Source organism: Mus pahari, chromosome 19 (genome assembly GCF_900095145.1).
Source record: "Mus pahari chromosome 19, PAHARI_EIJ_v1.1, whole genome shotgun sequence".
NCBI classification, from domain to species: Eukaryota; Metazoa; Chordata; class Mammalia; order Rodentia; family Muridae; genus Mus; species Mus pahari.
In genome coordinates this window covers 82,799,241-82,818,663 of record NC_034608.1, presented here as the reverse complement: position 1 = coordinate 82,818,663, position 19,423 = coordinate 82,799,241, and the positions used below count along the sequence as shown (strand labels likewise).

The 19,423-nt window shown below is 42.6% G+C and overlaps 1 protein-coding gene across 4 annotated transcripts in view; it reads left to right on the top strand.

Moving 5' to 3' along the window:
• The window catches only part of Psd3 (pleckstrin and Sec7 domain containing 3), a 522,390-nt gene that overhangs the window by 151,220 nt on the left and 351,747 nt on the right, over positions 1-19,423 (top strand). The window contains exon 1 of one of the 4 annotated variants that reach the window (XM_029532007.1): positions 7,115-7,251. The exons of the other annotated variants lie outside the window; for them this stretch is intronic. Within the exon in view, the coding sequence (XP_029387867.1) occupies positions 7,231-7,251 (21 nt within the window). The 5' untranslated portion in view covers positions 7,115-7,230. Of the gene's footprint in view, positions 1-7,114; positions 7,252-19,423 lie in introns of those variants that run through there. 4 annotated transcript variants of the gene reach the window in all.

Sequence of the window (19,423 nt, the reverse complement as noted above, 5' to 3'; positions counted from 1 at the left end):
TTCATTGAGTCATTCTGGAAAAGCGTTTTGTGGCTGGAGGGAAACAGGGACTTTTTTCTCAAACGTTGTCAGGAATTGTTTCATGGTGTAACAATTTCTGGTCGAGTTGGAGGATACAGGTAAAAAAGAAAAATGTAAATGTGCACTCATGTTAATACTTGGTTTTTGTTTTTGGTTGAGAGCCTAGCCTTTAACAGCTGAGCCATCTCTCCAGCCCCCCCCCCTTTTTTTTTCTAGACAGGGTTTCTCTGTGTAGCCCTGGCTGTCCTGGAACACACTCTGTAGACCAGGCTGGCCTCGAACTCAAAAATCTGCCTGCCTCTGCCTCCCAAGTGCTGGGATTAAAGGCGTGCGTCACCACGCCTGGCCAGCCCTTGGTTTTTGTTTTTAAGGTTGGCACATAGTACAGATAGGCCTCAATTTACGGAGTTACATCCCTAGAGGCCAGTCCTAAGCTAAGACTAGCCTAACTCAGCTGGATATAGTGGTGTATGCCTATAGTCACAGTTATTGGGGACTCTAAGGCAGGAGGATCACTGTGTCTATGAATTACAGGTCAGTCTGGATAATAGTGAGATTCTGTTTTAACAATAACAAGAAAATGCTAAGTAACATAAAAAATACATTGAACACACCAAGCTTAACAAACAGCTTAGCAACTTGATATAGTGTAGGAGTCATTTATCATTTCCTTTGCTTGCTTTGAGACATTCTTCTTTAGCTTTGAACTCCTGATCTTCCTACCTCTAACTCTAAGTGCTGGGATCACAGGCTGTCCTGACTTTCTGGCTGACTAGGAACCTGCATTGTCCAGGTGTTTATTGTATCACACATTAATAATCAAGAAGAGAATTTTTGTTTACAACTTTAAAGTACCCCATCCACTGAGTTTGTATTATTTATGTATCATGATTATCAAGTTAAAGAAAAGTAAGGGAAGCAGCTGGAGGAGACTGTACTGTACTAAGAATCTGTACAGTCTGGGAAAAAGGCAGCATCATTTATTTATTGCCTTTCTCTGAGCCCAGCACTCTGTGAGGCGTCTACAGACTGGATTGACAAAAATGGTCCAGGTCCTCTCTGTCTAAATAGTGTAGCCATCAACTATCTGTGGCGATAGCGTGTGGGAAATATGCTTTAGAGGCAGAGAACCTGAATTTTTAAACATAATTTTCTTAAAATTGATTGGAATTTAATTGACCACACGTAGCTATTGAATTGGGCATCACAGAGGAGGAGAAGTGACTGACCAGTATTCACAGTGGGTGAAGAGAGAGCGCCAACTGTAGATAGACCTTTATCTTATTCCCCAGTGACATATGACTGCTGAGAACCAGTCTTTCAGATAAGACCACCTTAAACCATATGGCCACATGCTGAGAACTTTTTCAATGAGTTCTTTTGTTCCCACCCCGACCTAAGTCAGCACTACATTTTACTTGGATTGTTTCAATAGCTTCCTAATTCACCTCACGCCTTCCAACACACCCCACAGGGAGATCCGAAGAGACAAGGAGAAGAGATCAGATTACACTGTTCCTTTGCATGACATCTTCCAGGCGAAGTTTAAAAGCCTAGACCCTTACAGCAGCCTGTAAGTTCCCTCCTGCCTTACCTGCTCCTCCTTTCTCACTTAGCCCTAGGTCTGCTGTGCTGAGCACACACAGTCCTGAGGAGGAGGACCTCATACAGTCCTGAGGAGGACCTCACACAGTCCTGAGGAGGATCTCACACAGTCCTGAGGAGGANACAGTCCTGAGGAGGACCTCACACAGTCCTGAGGAGGATCTCACACAGTCCTGAGGAGGATCTCAGGAGTTTAGGTCTGCTGTGCTGAGCACACACAGTCCTGAGGCGGACCTCACACAGTCCTGAGGAGGATCTCACACAGTCCTGAGGAGGATCTCAGGAGTTTAGGTCTGCTGTGCTGAGCACACACAGTCCTGAGGAGGACCTCACACAGTCCTGAGGGTGATCTCACACAGTCCTAAGAAGTGCCTCACACAGTCCTGAGGAGGACCTCATACAGTCCTGAGGAGGACCTCAGGAGTTCAGCACATTTAGTTATCACACACTGGCATGGCTTTTATACCTCACCTGCTTGAGGTCCTTATTCAATTTTTACCCTCTCAGTGAAATCTTCCCTGAAAACTCTTTGTATTACCTACTCACTATCTCAGACCCCAAACTCCTTCTCCTTCTTATGTGTTTCATTTTCTTCCAAAGACAGTTTTATGTAGCATCCCATATATGTACTTACTTAACTTATTTTCTCTTTCCTCAAGTTCCTTAGACTGTAAGCTCCTTGAGAGAAGAGATATTTTGTGTATTGCTATAGTCTGTTAAGTGCGTCTAGCTCATAACACATGTTTAATAAATATCACACCAATGGGTGGAATAATAGTGACCCATATAAGTAATAATAAACATAAGTGAAGGCTAGACATGTTAGTGCACACCTGTAATCGTATACTCACAGGCAGAAGCAAGAGAATCACACGTTTGAGTATATAGCCAGACCATGCCTTAACCAAAGACCATGCACATTAATACTGTTTTTGATACCACACTTAGCCTATATTATTTGGGTCATAGGGAAAGGTGAGTTGAGTATTTTTGTCACTTCAGAGCACCCTCTGATTTGACATTTTTGAATCCTACAAGTCAGGGAGTATCTACTGTTTCCCACATCTCCGACTCTTCACCCGAGCACAGTAACCACATTTTGATTCACCCGAGCACACTAGCCACATTTTGATTCACCCGAGCACACTAGCCACATTTTGATTCACCCGAGCACACTAGCCACATTTTGGAGCTTTGTTTCCTAGTTCTCACTGCTCTTGACCATCCTGCTCTCACTGGATCACACCCAGCAGATTCGTGGTGAATTTTGCTCAGACATATCTTCTCAGTATCATCTTGAGCTCTTGAAGTTCAAGCACAACACAATTTTAGGCAATGTTGAATGTAGCTTGCTTTTGCTACGTTCAAAGTTCTTCCTTCTCCCATTCACTCCCACCTTTTCCTACCTTTTCAACCTCTAACACTAGATAGGAGAGGGGAAAAAGATAGAGGGGAAAGGGGTCAATATTATTGTTAGAGTCCTTCCTACTGATTAGGGCCATTGAGTTCCTTGGGGCAAGTTGGTCTCACCCTCAGGATATCTAATTATTTTTTTCTCCTTCCTTCTCCTTCTCCTTCTCCTTCTCCTTCTCCTTCTCCTTCTCCTTCTCCTTCTCCTTCTCCTTCTCCTTCTCCTTCTCCTTCTCCTTCTCCTTCTCNCTCCTTCTCCTTCTCCTTCTCCTTCTCCTTCTCCTTCTCCTTCTCCTTCTCCTTCTCCTTCTCCTTCTCCTTCTCCTTCTCCTTTTTCCTCCTCCTCTTCTTTACCTCCCCCTCCCACGTCCTCTGTGACCTACAGCAAACAACCAACATCCCCCAACCCACCCACCTCTTGGGGACCTAGCATTTATATACCCTCTGAAAATTCCAAATGTGTATTTGACAAAATCGTGGTCCTGTGTTTGCCGCCGTGAAGCAGTCCCATATCCCCACACCTGAGTTAAAAAACAAAACAAAACAAAAACAAACAAACCAAAAACCATATTCTTATAATATTTCAGTGTTTTTTTAAAGAAGCCCAAATTCTCACTACAGTTGAGTGGTTCTCCCTTGGGTAGTGAAAAACTTCATGTCAACAATTATTTGTTGATGCACCATTGTGGACAGGGGCAGGAGGTAGAAATAACACAGGCAATCCCCTCCTCTGTGAATTGTTTGTATGTAGCTGGTGTGTGGTTCACCAAGTATCCCACCTATACACTGAAGCATATGCTGAAGGCTTCTGATTCTGTAAACAAATACTGTATGTACTTAGCAACAAACTCCTCTTTCTTTAAATGTATTGTCTAAGAGTCTTCTTGGGTTGTAAAATAATCCAAAATAACAAACAAATAAAAACAAAGACTGAACTGTAGACCACGGTGGGCATTTTTTTGTTTGTTTGTTTGTTTAAATGTGTTACACATTTAAAACAAAATGATTCACACTTATGAGTTGTCAAAACCTGTAACAGGGAAAAGAAAAATAAGGCAACGAGTTGTGCCTAAATGCTAGGGTTCATATGTTGCATGCAGCTTCTCACATTTAGGTTTTGCTCTGCATTTCTTTCTGTACCTAACAGTGAGTTGCCCTGGCTTTCACCTTGTGACTCTCGGAGAGAGAAAATATCTGTGGACTTGGGCATTTACATGCTAAGTATTCAGACTTACTTGGCTCAAGGAAGAACGTCTTAGCTTGCTACCCTCTAATTCTAACTGAATTCTAATTAGAATATGTCATTGGATATATATGAGGTTAAATTTATATCCAGAGTAGTGAATAGCTTTTAAGTATAAAATTTGATGTTTTGATTAATATGACATCACCCAAGTAGAATATTTGCATACTCCGAGACAGTTTCCTTCATTCTCATTAAAACTGAACATTACCACTAAGCACTGCATATGAAAACTGTCCTGTGAAAGAAACTTGATAGGTTTTCCAAAATCTGACATCATACCATATGAACATATATTATTCTAATGGTTTTGCAGAGAGAATTCCCTTAAGAATAGAATAAATGATAATAACGTAGGTGTAGAAAGCATGATTTCTTTGTGGATGATAAAATATTCTAAAATTAACTCTGGTGATGTTTGTATTTTTCTGCTAATAAACTGAAAATTACTGAATTGTGAGTTTTAATTGGGTCAGTTTTGGGGGCATATAAATTAGGTCTCAATGAAGCTATTAAGAAATCATTTCACAATGGTAATCAAGAGTCTGTAGGCAGATGGTTGCATCAGCACTTGAGAGACAGAGGTGGGTAGGCCTGGTCTACATACACAGTGAGTTCCAGACCAGCCAGAACTACACAGTGAGACTCTGTCTCATAAACAAACAAACACCCCCCAAAAAACAACAAACAAGTCATTTAGTTGTATCAATTTTTGGAAATTTGTATTGATTTTATTTTGTTTTGTTTTGTTTTTTTCATTCTAAATAATTAATCACCTCAGTAGCAAGAATGTATATTCCAGAATTTGGGCTCTTCAGATTTAGATATCTATATATCAAGACTACACAGCAGAATCTCACCCTTTCCATTTCTCCTTTTGTCTTCTAGCCCTTCATGTGTGTAGTCTACCTTGCAATAGGTTTTCGCTTTCCTTCCATACCACATGTAATAACTTGGCTCATGGCTCAAGTTAAGGGAAGAATACTGTATTGGGTAAGCATACACTAACCCGTGCTTTTGGGGGGTCACTGTTGCTTAGCTGGTTCTCCCTTCTGTGGGGTAATATGGGGATGCTGTGGGTTGGAATCAGGGCATCCCTTGCATTAAGTGAATAGTCTGTAGCGGAGAACTCCCCAGATAGCCCTGTTTCCTGGTTACAGAGGTGAAGTCTCAGGCCTCGACACTGAACTTGAGCACGATAGTGATCCTTTGAATTGGGTTCCTGGGTTTTCTGGGCACTAGTTTCAGGTCCCTGAATTAATAGGCTAGTGTAAGTTAAGCCTTTCACCTTCCAGCTTATATGAAGTTCTGTCTGAATTGATGAATTATGGGTGATTTTTCCTGGTAAAAGCCACAACATCAGGGGCCAACTCTCAGGGTAGCAACTGCATTTTGTATCAATTCTTACTTATGCTTCTTGTCAACACAATGCACAGGCTGGGAGAATCAAGGAGGTAGGAATTTAGAACAGGGCCAGAGGAACTATCTCTGAGAGGTCTTTTTATGTAAGGATGAAGGGAAGATCCACAGGTTAGAAACAGCCCATTAACTGGGATGCTTGACAATCCATAAACCTGACCTTCCTGCTGGTGGGAAACCTGGATAGCAGTTAGCTTTCAGACATTGGAATGACTTTATTTCCCCGTATCCTTTCTCATTCTGTTCCTTTGGTGGGTACTGGAGGTTGACATTGACAGCCAGAGATGGGTCAGTCAAGAAAAGTAGGTGATTCACACAGCTTTCCTGCTTCCGTGTCCAGATAGCCGTTAAACTGAAGGGATGGCCCACACTGACCTATGGGTCACACTGACCCTTGTGTCACGGGGAAATCTGACCTCTAACTCCCAATTCTAAACTTGGTCATGTTAGTCACCTCCCTCCGGTCATCTTCTATTGGCCACATGGGTAAGACAATAGAGCTGCATGAGAATCACAGGCCGGCCATACAACTGCCCAGGCGAGCTTTTGCCTTGAGGTGTGTGGCTCTGGCAAGAACTTGATGTGGAACCCACTTTACTTGGACTAGGTCTTCTTTAGACTGGATAAGCTAGTCCTGGCTCCTCGGATCTCCAGTCTGACCGTTGTAGTAACAGAGAACCATGAATAAGAATCAGCACAAAATAAAAGTTGCTAGTTGGGACTCGGCCACTACCTCCAAGCTTTTACCTGGAACATTGGCCACCAACTCCTACATCTGTCCATAGCTCACAGACTGTATCCTAAACTCTGAAAAGGAGTGGATTCCAGCCCTGGTTTCTGCGGCAAGGATCAAACAGGGCAGGGGATAGGGGGGAGACTTAGTGAAGTGACATTTCAATGCAGGATAGTCCCAGTGACAGGGGTTGCAATGGGGACCAGAGAGCCTGTCCCAGGGGTGAGAGGAACTTCCTTGAGAAATGGGCCTTTAAAGTCGGTCTCAGGGACTAGAGCCTCGGGGTGGGGCAGGTGTCCCTGAACCCCTCTCAGTGTCCAGCGACTGAGGGCTCTGGGGGAGGCCTGTGGCCCGAGCGTCCCCGTTGGCGCGCGCTCGGGCTCAGGTGGGACGGCCTGCGCGCGGCGCCCGGGGAGGAAACGCCCGACAGCGCGCCTCTCACTTTTCTCGGGGGAGGGGGGTTGCGGAAGGAGACAAAGCAACAGGCAGCAGAGGCTGCAGGACGCCGCTCCGCCGAGCCTCAGCCGCCGCCGCCTCCGCCTCCGCCTCCGCGCCGGGCGCCGCCCCCGCCGCCTTCGCCTTGACGTTGCCGGGGGCCGGCCCGGGTGCCCGCCACGGGCTCCGCCGCTAACGCCAGGGTGCGCGCTGCCTCCGCTGCCTCCGCCGCCGCCGCCGCCGGCCGTCCCGGGGCGCGCAACAAAGAGCCGCCCGCACTCGCGCGCCCAGCCCGGTTCTCCGCGCCGCAGCCCGGCTCGCCCGCATCCCCCCGCGGCCCCGAGCCCCGCGCGGGCGATGGAAGATGGAAGGGAGAAACGCCGCGGTGAGCTCCCCATCCGAGCCGGGGCTAGGGAGAGGGTGTGTGGAGTGTGTCAGGCGTCCGTACCTGAGCCGGGGTTTCTTTTGCCTCGTCGTTTGCTCTGCCCCATCAGGATCCCCGGGCCACTTCACTTTGTGCTCTGATAACTTATTTTTTTTTTCTTTTTCTTTCCCCAGCTGTTTTCTTTCTTTGTGCTTGTTGGGGCGAACCCAAGAGGGCGAACTTTTTGTTGTTAAGGTTGCGGGATTTTCATTCACTCCCTCTGCTTTGTAAACCTCATCTGGGGAGGGGAGTCCTGAACGCCCCGTCTTGCCTAATGATCTAAAGACAGCAGGCGTTAAAGAGGACCTAAGGTGCCCGCGTTAATCTGCCAAGCCAGCTTTCAGATTGAGTGACTATCAGGTTTCTCTGTCAGAAAGAAAAAAAAGAAATCCCTTGCACGGAGAAAACAAACAGACAGGGGGAGATTATTCTGTGTAACATTTCTTCTATCTTTTAAAGACATTTAAATGATTCATTTTTACATGAATTTAACTTTTTCATAGATAGCTTGACAATTGATGTTATGAAAAAACAATTTGTGTAAAGCAGGCTAACACAGGTTAGAGGCTGAGTTTACAGTGCTGTCAGTCTCCTAAGTAGTGCTCACTTTTGCCGTTGCCCTAGATGTAGAGGGATGTTAAACACCCACCAGCGGAAGATTTCATTTTCCAGACTCTGGCTCTCTGGACAGTGGGATCCAGGATTTCCGCCCCAGAGGATTTTTTTTTTTTTTTTTTGAGGGGGTCCAGGTGCAGGTATAGGGAGGAGGATAGATTTGGAAAATCAGTGTGAGTGGGATTTTGGCAATACATTCTGCAATTCATTATCTGCAGTCGAGTATGTATAAAGGGTGTACATTGCCAAGCTCCTTGGCCAGCGAGTAAGACTGGATCTGTGCTTTCTAGGCGCCTGCTTTTTGTTAGGAGAGACTCTGAGTAGATTCTAAGGAGGATCTTGAGGAAGCAGGGAGTCTGGCTTACAGACTTGGAAGTCCCAAAAGAAGCCGTGGTCCTCATAGGCTTGAGTTGGTTAGCTTTAAAAAAAAAAAAAAAAAAAAAGATGTGGGAGAGAGGATGTTCCCTGCTGAGAGAGAACAAATACACTTTCTACTCTCTCCTAATAAATGCTTTTCCAGCCTTGCTTAGGGTATTTACAATTCCCTGTAGATGTTCTGGAGTGATTTGCCATTCATTATTCATAAACGAAGTCACCAGTGCTATAATGGGTTAATCTGGGTCTTCATTCAGAGGTGAAGCTGTGAAAATCAAGATGTGTATGCCCTTTGGCTTTAAGGCTGCTTTCTTTAAGGAATATGGAGATAACACCACTTGGCAATTATGAAAAAGATGGTATTTTGGAGTTTGGGTGGGATTAAAAGGTAAGGGTAATACGTGGTGATCATTCTCAGGTTTTCTGCAACATATTCAGACTAAATTGAGCTTTAGGCTAATGGGAAAGAAACAGTATAATCAAAGCCTGTATGTGAAATATGGTTATAGAAGTCTGGTCTAGCCCAAATCACGTTTTGCTGCAAGCATTCTCCACCATGTTCTTCCAGGACCAAGCATAGAGGTCTTTGGTTTTCTTTTTGAGTTTTAAAATAGTGCTAAATATTGGACCCATGGCTGACGTATGCCATGCCAATGCTTAGTGGTATCCCTACAGACACACTTCTTGAGTTCTGAATTAAACTAACCTTGATTCATTTTAGGGAGTACTAGTGAAGTTCTCTAGATTTCATACTAAGATACTGATGAAATTCTCCAGTTTGTTAGTTCTCAAATTCTGCTATTTGTAGTGACTGAGTATGTAATGAGAATTTGAAGTGTGTGGTTGACTAGTTATTCTACAACCCAAATCGCTGTGCCTTGTTGGAAAATAATGTGTAGCTCATAACATTAATAAGGAGCCTTTTGCTCATGCTATCTTATTTACACAAAAATAGCACATGTCCTTGCAATGCTTGTTTGCCCTACCAAATGAACGTTTTTTTTTGCTGTGCCCAGAATGTCAACAAACTGGAGTCCAAATTACTGTCGCCAAACTGACAAGGGCTTTGCTGAAACTCCAGGGCACAGAGGTGGTGGATAATTCCCTTTTGGCAATGGCTGTGATGTAAGGAAGCTGGGAGCTACCCGTTCTCCCCTTCCATGAGAGAGTCAGGGCTGCTATTCGTTTTCATGCTGTGAGTTTGTGTATGTGCATGGATGTGTACACACGTGCATGTAGAGGCCAGAGGACATCAGGGGCTGCTTCTTTTGGTGCCGTCTCTCATTGGTTGGGAGCTTGCTGATTTATTCTAGGTTGGCTGGTTAGTGAGCCTTCCTGTCTTGGTTTCCCCAGGGATGGGATTACATGGGGTACCACTGTGTCTGGCACAGTTTTTGGGTTTTTTTTTTTTTTTTGGTTTTTCGAGACAAGGTTTCTCTGTGTAGCCTTGGTTGTCCTGGAACTCACTCACTCTGTAGACCAGGCTGGCCTCGAACTCAGAAATCTGCCTGCCTCTGCCTCCCGAGTGATTAAAGGCGTGCACCATCACACCCGGTGACTTTTTTCTTTTTTTTTTTTTTGTCTGGCACATTTTGTACATGGTTTTAGGAGCAGACTCAAGTCCGTGTGTTTGGAAGACATTTCTTTTCATGCAGGTTGTCTGAGAGGTAGACCTGCCTTTAGTCTCATCTCAAGCCCTAACTTTTAGAAAATGCATTCTTTCTAGTGAGGTGCCACAGGCACAGGTAATGCTGACTGAGTTACGACGTGGATCACCCTGAAGTCAGTACTGTCATCATCTCTATTTTGGAAGTCCTGAGAAATTTCGTTGCTCAGGATCCCACAGCTAATAAAGCTGTGAAGCAAATATTCGAACTCAAGTAATCCCTTAATCCCTTAACTGTGTCCTCACAGTTAGCACTCTTGTGCTGCAGAAACTGACGTTTTTTGGCTCTAAAAGGCAGTGACTAATTTATCAGACTAATCCATCAACAATTCTATTGGCTTAAACAGCAGCCATAGTATTTCTTGGCTCAAGAGGTAGAAATTGTATAATTTCTTGTCCAGAGTACATTAAAGAGTTCTCTATAGTCATAAATAATTAAAATAAAAGATGAAGCAGATTAACAATTTGAAGTTGAATATGAGCCTCATTTATTCTAATTTCTAATTATATTACCTCAGAGAAGTATCTGGATGTTTCTGCCACAGTGGTGTTGACACAGAGAGGACTGCTTTTCCTTGTTATTGCTTCCCAGGAACTGGAGCTCAGAGCACTTTGAAAATGTGTCTGAAACAATCAGAGGGGGCTAGGGAGCCAGCAGAGGGCTTTCATAAGCTCAGGCCACAGCTGCTCCCTGCTTGTCTAGCCTTCTGTTCTCAGACCTTTGCTAAGTAAAGATAAACTGTAGAAGTGAAGCAGCTTGCCTCTTCCTGTGCCTGTTGGTCAGTGCACATGGGAAACAGAATATGTTAAAAAGCTGCTGTAGCTTCCCTCACTTGCCCTGCTGGAGGTCACTGGTGAAGCATTAATGGGATTGCTTTTCCGTATGTGAACTTCTGCTAGCCATTTTGGAATTCGGGGTTTTGAAAACTTTATTTTCCAAGAAGCTGCTGGGCAAGGTAGAATGAGTCACAGAACACTGAGGAAAGGGGACTCTGAGTGAGAGTGGCACAGACTGTGTGCAGTTAGATGCTTGCTGACTTTGCCATTGTATTACTTTCTAGCAAATTTGCAGTAGAAAATTACCATGAAATTAGCATCAGGCTGTTTGATCTTTCAGGGCATCTCCCGTGACTAACCCTGTGTGTGAGAGAGAGCTTTGAGGAGGGCATACTATTCCTTGGGTTGGAGCTTTCTGCTCGAAGGATGCAGTTCCTTTTGGACAGATTTACAGATTGCTTTCTGGTGGCTCTGCAAGGTCTATAAGCTCCTTGCCTGGCCTGCTGACACTTACATCTTCTAATAAAATCTCCATGAGAAAACAAAACAAATAAAAAAGGCACTATTCCTTTCCAGGCGTTAATATCTTCTGCGTAAATTAGGGCAGAAATTAAGGCACACACCATTCATTCATCCACTCATTTATTCACGGAGTCTGTGAACAGGTTTTGCCACTGACCTAAGCTGACCTAAAAGAACCTTCAAGGAACATCTAGAGTCCTTGAGTCGTTCTTAAGAGAGTCATACTCTACAATTGGTAAATACTGACCTTGCTGTTCCTAAAACTTCAGCACCTGTGAACATTCATGGACTCTATCCTCTTCATCAGCATTCTTCAGTAGAATTTTCTGTCCTGTTCATAATGTCCCAGACCTCCCCTGTTCAGTAGCCAGAATCTGTGTATGGCTACCAAGTACCTGAAATATAGTTATTCTCAAGAACTGAAATTTAAATTTTATTTATTTCAGTGAATTTATAAAGTCCTAGGTAGCTAATGGCTATTGTGCTACACAGCATGGCATTCAGGTAAAGTGCTTTAAGGGATGTCACCGTCTGACTTGAGCTGATGTATCCCGCTTGACATTCCGGCTGTGGTGGTGTGTTTACGCAGTAGGCATTGATAGAGTTTGGAAATTGTCCTCACTTACCCCACCATGTCTGATAAGCACCAGTGTGGGGAATATATATGAGAGATATGAAATTTTAATAAAATGAAAGTAGATAGATTCATTTAAAATAATGAGAGGAAAAATGTATGTCACTGGGAGCTATTTGGAGAAAAACAGGAACATGTTTTGTACCTAGAATCATGTAAGTGGGAAAACTTTAGAGTTTAGTCTGCCTGAGAGCTGTCTGTTGGTTTGGCTTAATTAAAACATGGATGACATGTTTTGAGAGCTCAAGGAAATAATCAAACACTAGTTGACTTCTTCCTTTTCTGTAAGGAATAGCTGATACCTTTGCTTCAAGTATCCATGAATCTATATAGCATAGCCATGGAGATCCAGGTGGACAGTGGTGGATGTGACAACAGTGGAAGTCTTCCTTGGAAAGCACCCAGAACTGTCTCAGAGAACTAGCAGTTCTCAAAGTGCTTGAAGACACCAGGAGAATGACCACCTATAGAGAAATGAAAGGACTTCATATCATGGTTAGAGATACAGTTCACTCATAAGACTGCGGCACACTTTGTGTGATAGATCTAGGAAGTAAATAGCTACATTTACAGGCTCCAGGTTGTTGCTCAGTCATGCACACAGTACTAATACTGCTTTTGTGTATAGTATGTATGACAACATGAGAAACTTCTCAGGCTTGCTCAGAGTGGTATTGAACTCCCTATATATTCAGACTGACATTGATCTCCTCTTGCTTAAATGCTGGAATTATAGGCTTCATTATGGTTTTGATTTGCATTTCTATAACATTTGATAATACTACATTTATTTTCTTATGTATGGTGGCCACTTGTTACATCTTCTTTGGAGAAAAATCATTCAGGTATTCATGTCTCCTATGTGATGTGAGCTTTGCAAACACCTTCTACCATTCTCTGAATTGTCTTTTCATTTTCACTTCTCGTCCTTTGCAATAATGGTTCCTTATCTTAAGCAATGCACCGTTCAGTATGTTTACATACTTGCTGAAATGAGTAGACAAATTAAGCAAAATGATTGTGTAACTAATCTTTTTACCCTTTTTATTTTTTTCTGGTAGAAAAGAGGGCAGAGCTGGGTGCAGTGGCATGCTGAAGGGAGAGGCAGGGGGATATGGGCAAGCGCAAACTCCTGCCTGGTTGATATAAAAGAGTTCATGCCAGCCAGGGCTGTAAGAGATTTCCTCTTTGTCTGTGCTGTGTAGAAAGATTCCAGAGCTCTGAAGATTTTGAGATCCATAGGTTTACTGAAAGGAGAAGTTTAAGCCATTTCTTTAGAGACTTCTGTGTATAAGAACGTAGTGCTTTTTAATGGACAGAGACCTACTTAACACACCTAGTCAAGCCTGGTTGGTCTTTATACTTGCTATTCTTTCATCATCTAAGTCATGTCTTCCATACTCTCCTGTCACAGGAATCTCCCAGTGTTATATTTCTAGGAATACCTGAAGATGCTGGTTTAATGGTACTAGGAAGGGCCGTCCATGTTCTGTGAGCATTCTGTATAACTCTTTCTAAAGATCAGAATCCTGAAAACTCAGATCTAACCCGGTGACAATCATGATTTCTTAGTGGTGGCCTGTAGACTTTAGTTCTCTTTATTTGATGTGTTCTCTAGGGAAAAACCTCCTTCTCGATGGGAGATCACAAGATGTTGACATGCCATGCCTGCTTATGCTGCTGTGCACAGGGATGCGTTTAGATTGTCTTGCCATTGCTGAATTTGTGGCGGTGTTCTGTAGGCACACAGAACTCCATGGACAGAGTGGAGAGAGATGATGATGTGAAGCAGACTAGACGGCATTTACCACCATTTCTACACTTTGATTGTTTCAGTTGGTTGGCTGGAATCTCCTGAAGAATTAGCTAAGTGACTAGCCCCAAGAGGAAACTGTTTCCTCATAAAGGAGATTCGATATCAGCAAGAGGCAGTGCTATGAAGTGGTTTGGGTGCAGGCCTACATTAATGTGATTCCCATCTTGAATCTGTCACATAATTGTATCACCCTGGGCAAGGTATTTTAACATGCCTGTACCTCACATGACATTATTGAATCCCTCACTAAATTTACTGGTTGGGAAAGACTTAGGACTATCTGGAAAGGCTGTACGAGGGCAGTGAATGTGACCTTTGGACCCGAATTATACTTATGTAGGGGTAGAAGGATTATTGTCATCATCATCATCATCATCATCATCATCATCATCATCATCATCATCATCATTAATTGTTGCCTTTCTTAAGGTCACTTACCTGCTAAGTGGTAAACTGACTGCTATAGAATCTGTCTGCAGCTGCCTGTAAAATACTCTGTAGAAATCAGAAGACAAATTTTAGTGCTTTGTGTGATGCTTTGGCACATTGTAGTCATTTATTAAATGTTTGCTCAATGATTTATTCAGGTATCACTGACAATTAAATAGGTAAGTACAAAAAGCCTCCAAAGGAGACATGGACTGTGAATGTGTCCTGATGTTTAGCCTTGTTCAAGCCTGGGCTAGAGTTTACAGGGTCATAAAGCTTTCTGGCTTACTAACTTTTCACTTTTGGTCTCAGTGTGGGCTTTTGTGAGTTGCAAATTTCAGGACTGTGGCTTGCATTGTAAGTTTCTTCTTGCAAACAATAATCTAGAACACAAGAGATGGAGTAGCCTGGCTGTGAAGGTCCTCACCTGGCAGAGCCTTCTGATGGAAGTAGATAAAGATGGCGCCGTGCTTGCCAGTGTGATACAATGGTCTGAGGAATGGCTTGCATGCATGCATCATTCATTTATTCAGTCATTCATTTTAGCTTCTTCTCCTCTTGTTCCTGCCTTTTATTTTGAGTCAGCTGGCTTTGAACTCCCTATGTAGCTGAGAATGAACTTACTGTTTCCCCCTCCTGTGCTAGGATTGTAAGCATGCACACTACACCCCTTTACAAGGTACCAGGGATCAAACCCAGGGCTTTGTGCATGCGAGACCAGTACTTTATGAGCTAATCTACATCCCCACCTTTACATTCTTGACACATTGCTTCCTACATTCCTGGGGAGGCTTTTATGCCACCTGATATTCTCTTGTGTTGCTGGGTCCTGTTTTGGGCCAGAAGGAAAACTTGAATAAGATGTAATATGATATTCTAAAACTGGAACTCAAGTAAAGCTTATAGCTGTAAAAGACCTTGATAGTCTTAGGGAAACTAAAGCCAAGATTTTTTAAACATTAGACCAGAATCTATGCACTGACTTAAGTCAGTGAAATTTGGTTTAATTATAAAACCATATGTCAGTAAGATTAGCAGGAGAGTGATAAGTATAATAGTAATTTTCTTTTCTCAACCTAGGTAGTATATATAGGCATATTTCTATCATGAATTTTATATTTTATAAATATTAGTGTTTCATTTTGTTCCCTTTTAATAATGGCAATTTAAAAACAAAATAAAATTATCTAATAATCGCTTAATATCTATGGCCTGCAGCTCACCATGTAACCCAGATATTTAAAAACTCTTGGTAATCCTCCTGCCTTAACCTCCTGCATGCTGAGATTATAGGCATGTGCCACTGGGCCTAGCATAATGTCTTCTTTTGGGGGTAGTTGAGGGATTTAACTTCCAAGTCATAGTCCATTATTGAAAGACCTGTTCAGGGCAGGGTAGGAACTGAAGCAGAAATCATGTAGGCGTTCTTCTTCCTTGCCTTAAAAGCATTTTGTTTGGCATTTATGTTGAAACCACTCTTACTATGCCTATATTTTATTTTGAGGATTTTTAAAAAGTATATGTTGACTATTAGTTCTTAATATGGCCCGGCAAACCCCCAATAATTGAGACATAGTCCTGTTGATTTATTTAATTTGCTTTAGCATAATTAATAGACAGTTACCCCTAATCTATTCTTCTATGCTATAGCTGTTTCCCAGTTGGGCTTCCAGGTTGTCTTACTCAGGCTGTCCTCAGGGTATGCTTCTCTTAGCCATGTGTTCCTGGTCCATCCAATCTATGTCTGTATTCCTCTGACTCTGACTCTGTCTCTGTCTGTCTGTCTGTCTGTCTGTCTCTATCTGTGACCCCCAGCCCAGGAACTGAAGCCCCGCCTACCTCTAGTCTCCCTCTTAATTGGCTGTCAGCTACTTTTATTGAACCAGTCAGAGCCGATTGGTGAGCAGAGTTTATATAACATCTTTTGATTTACATGAGAAAGTGCTCCTCTGGACTGCAACCAGGTCTTGGGGGCCAGTATTTAGCATTTGAATACATAGCTCCAACAAGTAGTAAGAGCAATCATCCCAATTTGGGGGCAAACACAAATGGTTCTTGGTAATCTCCAAGTGAAGAGAATTTCACAGGCCTTCCAGAATCATGACTTCCTATGTTGGTTAGCAATAGCTGCTATTAGCTAGGGTGTCTTATGTAGTGCCTATTCATCTTTATGGTGATTAATGGGAGCTCCTGCTATGCACATAAGTCCATAAGCAAAAGCAAACCTATCATATGCAAATTAGTATTATGATATTAATATCAAGGTAGAGGAATTAGCATATTCTTTTACATTTTGTTTTAAAATCACCTTTGACTTTTCTCTGCTTTTCATCATTTCTGTTGAATACAGATAGACTCCTTTGAGAATAATTCAATTCTACACTTAAATGGGTGCTGAAATTATTTCCCTTTTGTCTAGAAGATACTATTAACTTCTGGAAAGTGACTCACAAAAATATGATCTATTATGTTCATTTACTGTGTATACTAGAATATACTATAGAAGAATACTGTTTTTTTTGTTGTGTTTTTTCTGTTTTGCATTTGAGTCCAGAAGTTCACCAAAAGTGGGTAACACCCAGATTTTATACATCATTAAAACATAAAGTGCTGTACAGTAAATCATAATTTCCCTTTCAACTGAAGAAATCAAAGTCCATTACTTTGGCCTGGCCACTTTCCTTAGAGTGTTTAGGGAATCTGAGTTTGGAGAGTTGCTTCTTTATAGTGGGTCACATTTTATGAGGTTAGTTTAATGATCACATTTGAGGTTTGTTTTTCATATAATGATTGAATATGTGTTTGATATAAAATGATCTATTTACAAATGTGACTTTAAAATGTTACCGGAGATACTGTAATAGATTATATGCAGCTCTGTAAACTACTGTCACCTTTCCTTTATTCCTACACTTCATTCAACAAGTATTTACTGACTTTTTCTGTTCTAGGCATTGCTTTAGGTGCTGGGTTTTCAGTGGTCAACAGAACAGGGGTGTGTGTGTGTGTGTGTAAATGGATATTGATGGTACAAAGTTTTTTTGGGAAAAATAAAAGCCAGTATTGTTGTAAGTTAATAGAATAGGAGCTATGAAAAGCATGGTTGGTTGGAGATGTTGAATGGCCTGTATCTTAGGGTTCTCCAGAGCCACAGAACTTATGGAATGTCTCTCTATATTAAGGAGAATGATTGGAATGACGTACAGGCTGCACTTCAACTAACCCAACAGTGGGCAGCTGTGAATGGGGAGTCCAAGAGTCTAGTAATTGCCTAGGCTAGGTGTTTTAGTTGATCTTCTGCATAAGCTAGAATCCTGAAGAAGCAGGTTTTTAAACAGAAGTGCTGGCAAGTAAGTGCAACCAGGTGAAGAAGAAGGAAGCCTTTCTTCTTCCATTGTCCTTATGTAGGCCTCCAGCAGAAGGTTCGGCCCAGATTAAAGGTGTGTGCCACCATGCCTGGACCTAAGCTGTTCTTTACATGGCTTTTGCTTTGTCCCAGGCTGGCCTTGAACTCAGAGATCTGCTTGCCTTTGTCTCCTGCAGTTAAAGGTATGTATCGAGCCGCCTGGGCCTAAGCTTTTCATGGCCATTATGCTTCAAGATCCAGATCAGGAGCCTGTGTCTTCCAGATCTGGATCACAGGTGTGCCCTCCATTCCTGGACTGTAGTTCATTTCAGATATAGGCAAGTTGACAAAAGGGAATAACCGTCACAGCCTGAAACAGGGAACAGCCAATGCAAAGCCATGCTTTCTGTCTTTCGGGAGGTGGGAGTCACGAGCAAAGAGCAAAGCAGACAGGGTCAGAAGTCCCTGTATAGCTTTGCAGGTTTGTAAGGGTTTTGACTATGTCCAGCATGAGTAGAAAGAGTGTCAAACAAGGATGTGACATGATTGGCCTATGTTTTCAGAGCAGCTGTGTCTGATGAGAATACATTGAAGTGGGTAGGGTAAGGGCAGAGATGGACAAATTGTTAAGAGGTTCTTTGCATACCATTGGCTTGGATTGATCAAAGAGATGGTTTTGACTTTTTCCCTTTACTTTCCCCACCCCCCTTTCTGACAGGGTTTCACCCTGTGGTCCAGATTGTCCTTGATCTGTGACAGTTTTTCTGTCTCAGACTGGCTGGGATTACAGGCATGAGCCCCTATACCTATAAGAAACTCAGCTTTGAATATCATTTGTCTGGTTTTCAAAAGAGAGTTCCAGGCTGGTGGTAAATATGTGCGTTTATCAGATATTTTGACTAGGTGAGATCCACAAGGAAGTAATTGTCAGTGGGAAAGAAAAGAGGCTCAGTCCTAAGAATCTGGTTCTCACAGAAAGAAGAGAGGTGAGAGAGGACTGAGCAATAAAGGAGAAAAAAAAAAAAAAAGGAAATCCTCGAATTCAGTGTCACTGTCACGGGAGGAGCCAAGTGAAGACATCACATTCACAAGGGTGGGTCAGGTCCTTCTCTTTTTCCTTTTTAAAAGATTTATTTTATTATTATATATAAGTACACACTGTTACACTGTTGCTGTCTTCAGATGCACCAGAAGGGAGGTCAGATCTCACTATGGATGGTTGTGAGCCACCATGTGGTTGCTGGGATTTGAACTCATGAACTTGGGAAGAACAGTCAGTGCTCTTAACCACTGAGCCAGCTCTCCAGCCCCAGGGGGTCAGGTGCTTCTTATAAGGTCAAGTAAAATGAGAATCAAGTGCACATTTACTGGAAATGTAGCCATCGATCAGCAAAGAAGGAAGGAAGAGAGTAGAGGAGTAGAAAGAGAAACATACGATGTCTGTCGACAAAGATTTCAAGTTTTTCTTTTCCTATAAAGGAAAGGTGGGGGCAGGGAAAATGCCAGCCTGCTTGATAGGTTGGAAGGACAGTGCTGAAGAAGCAACAAATGCTGCCCAGGGTGGTGGTACAATTCCCACCCCAAAGAACTTAAAGCGACCAAAACCGAACAGCTGGTTCACCAACACTAATGTTTATCAGTGCAATCAATTTCTTCAAACTTTGGAATACATATATTCTTATCTCTTTTGCCTAACCCTTAAAATAATGATTAGTGTGTGTGTTATGTGTGCATGTGTGTTTGTACATGTTACAGTAGATACGTGCATTGTGTGTGTGTTAGTAGTGCATATGTGTGTCGTGTGCACGTACCTGTCTGTGGAGAACAGAGGTAGATATAAGGTTTCTTCCTCAGTTCTTTCCTGCCTTTTAAAAGTAAAACAAATATTTTACATTTATTTTCTCTCTCTCTCTCTCTCTCTCTCTCTCTCTCTCTCTCTCTCTCTCTCTCTCT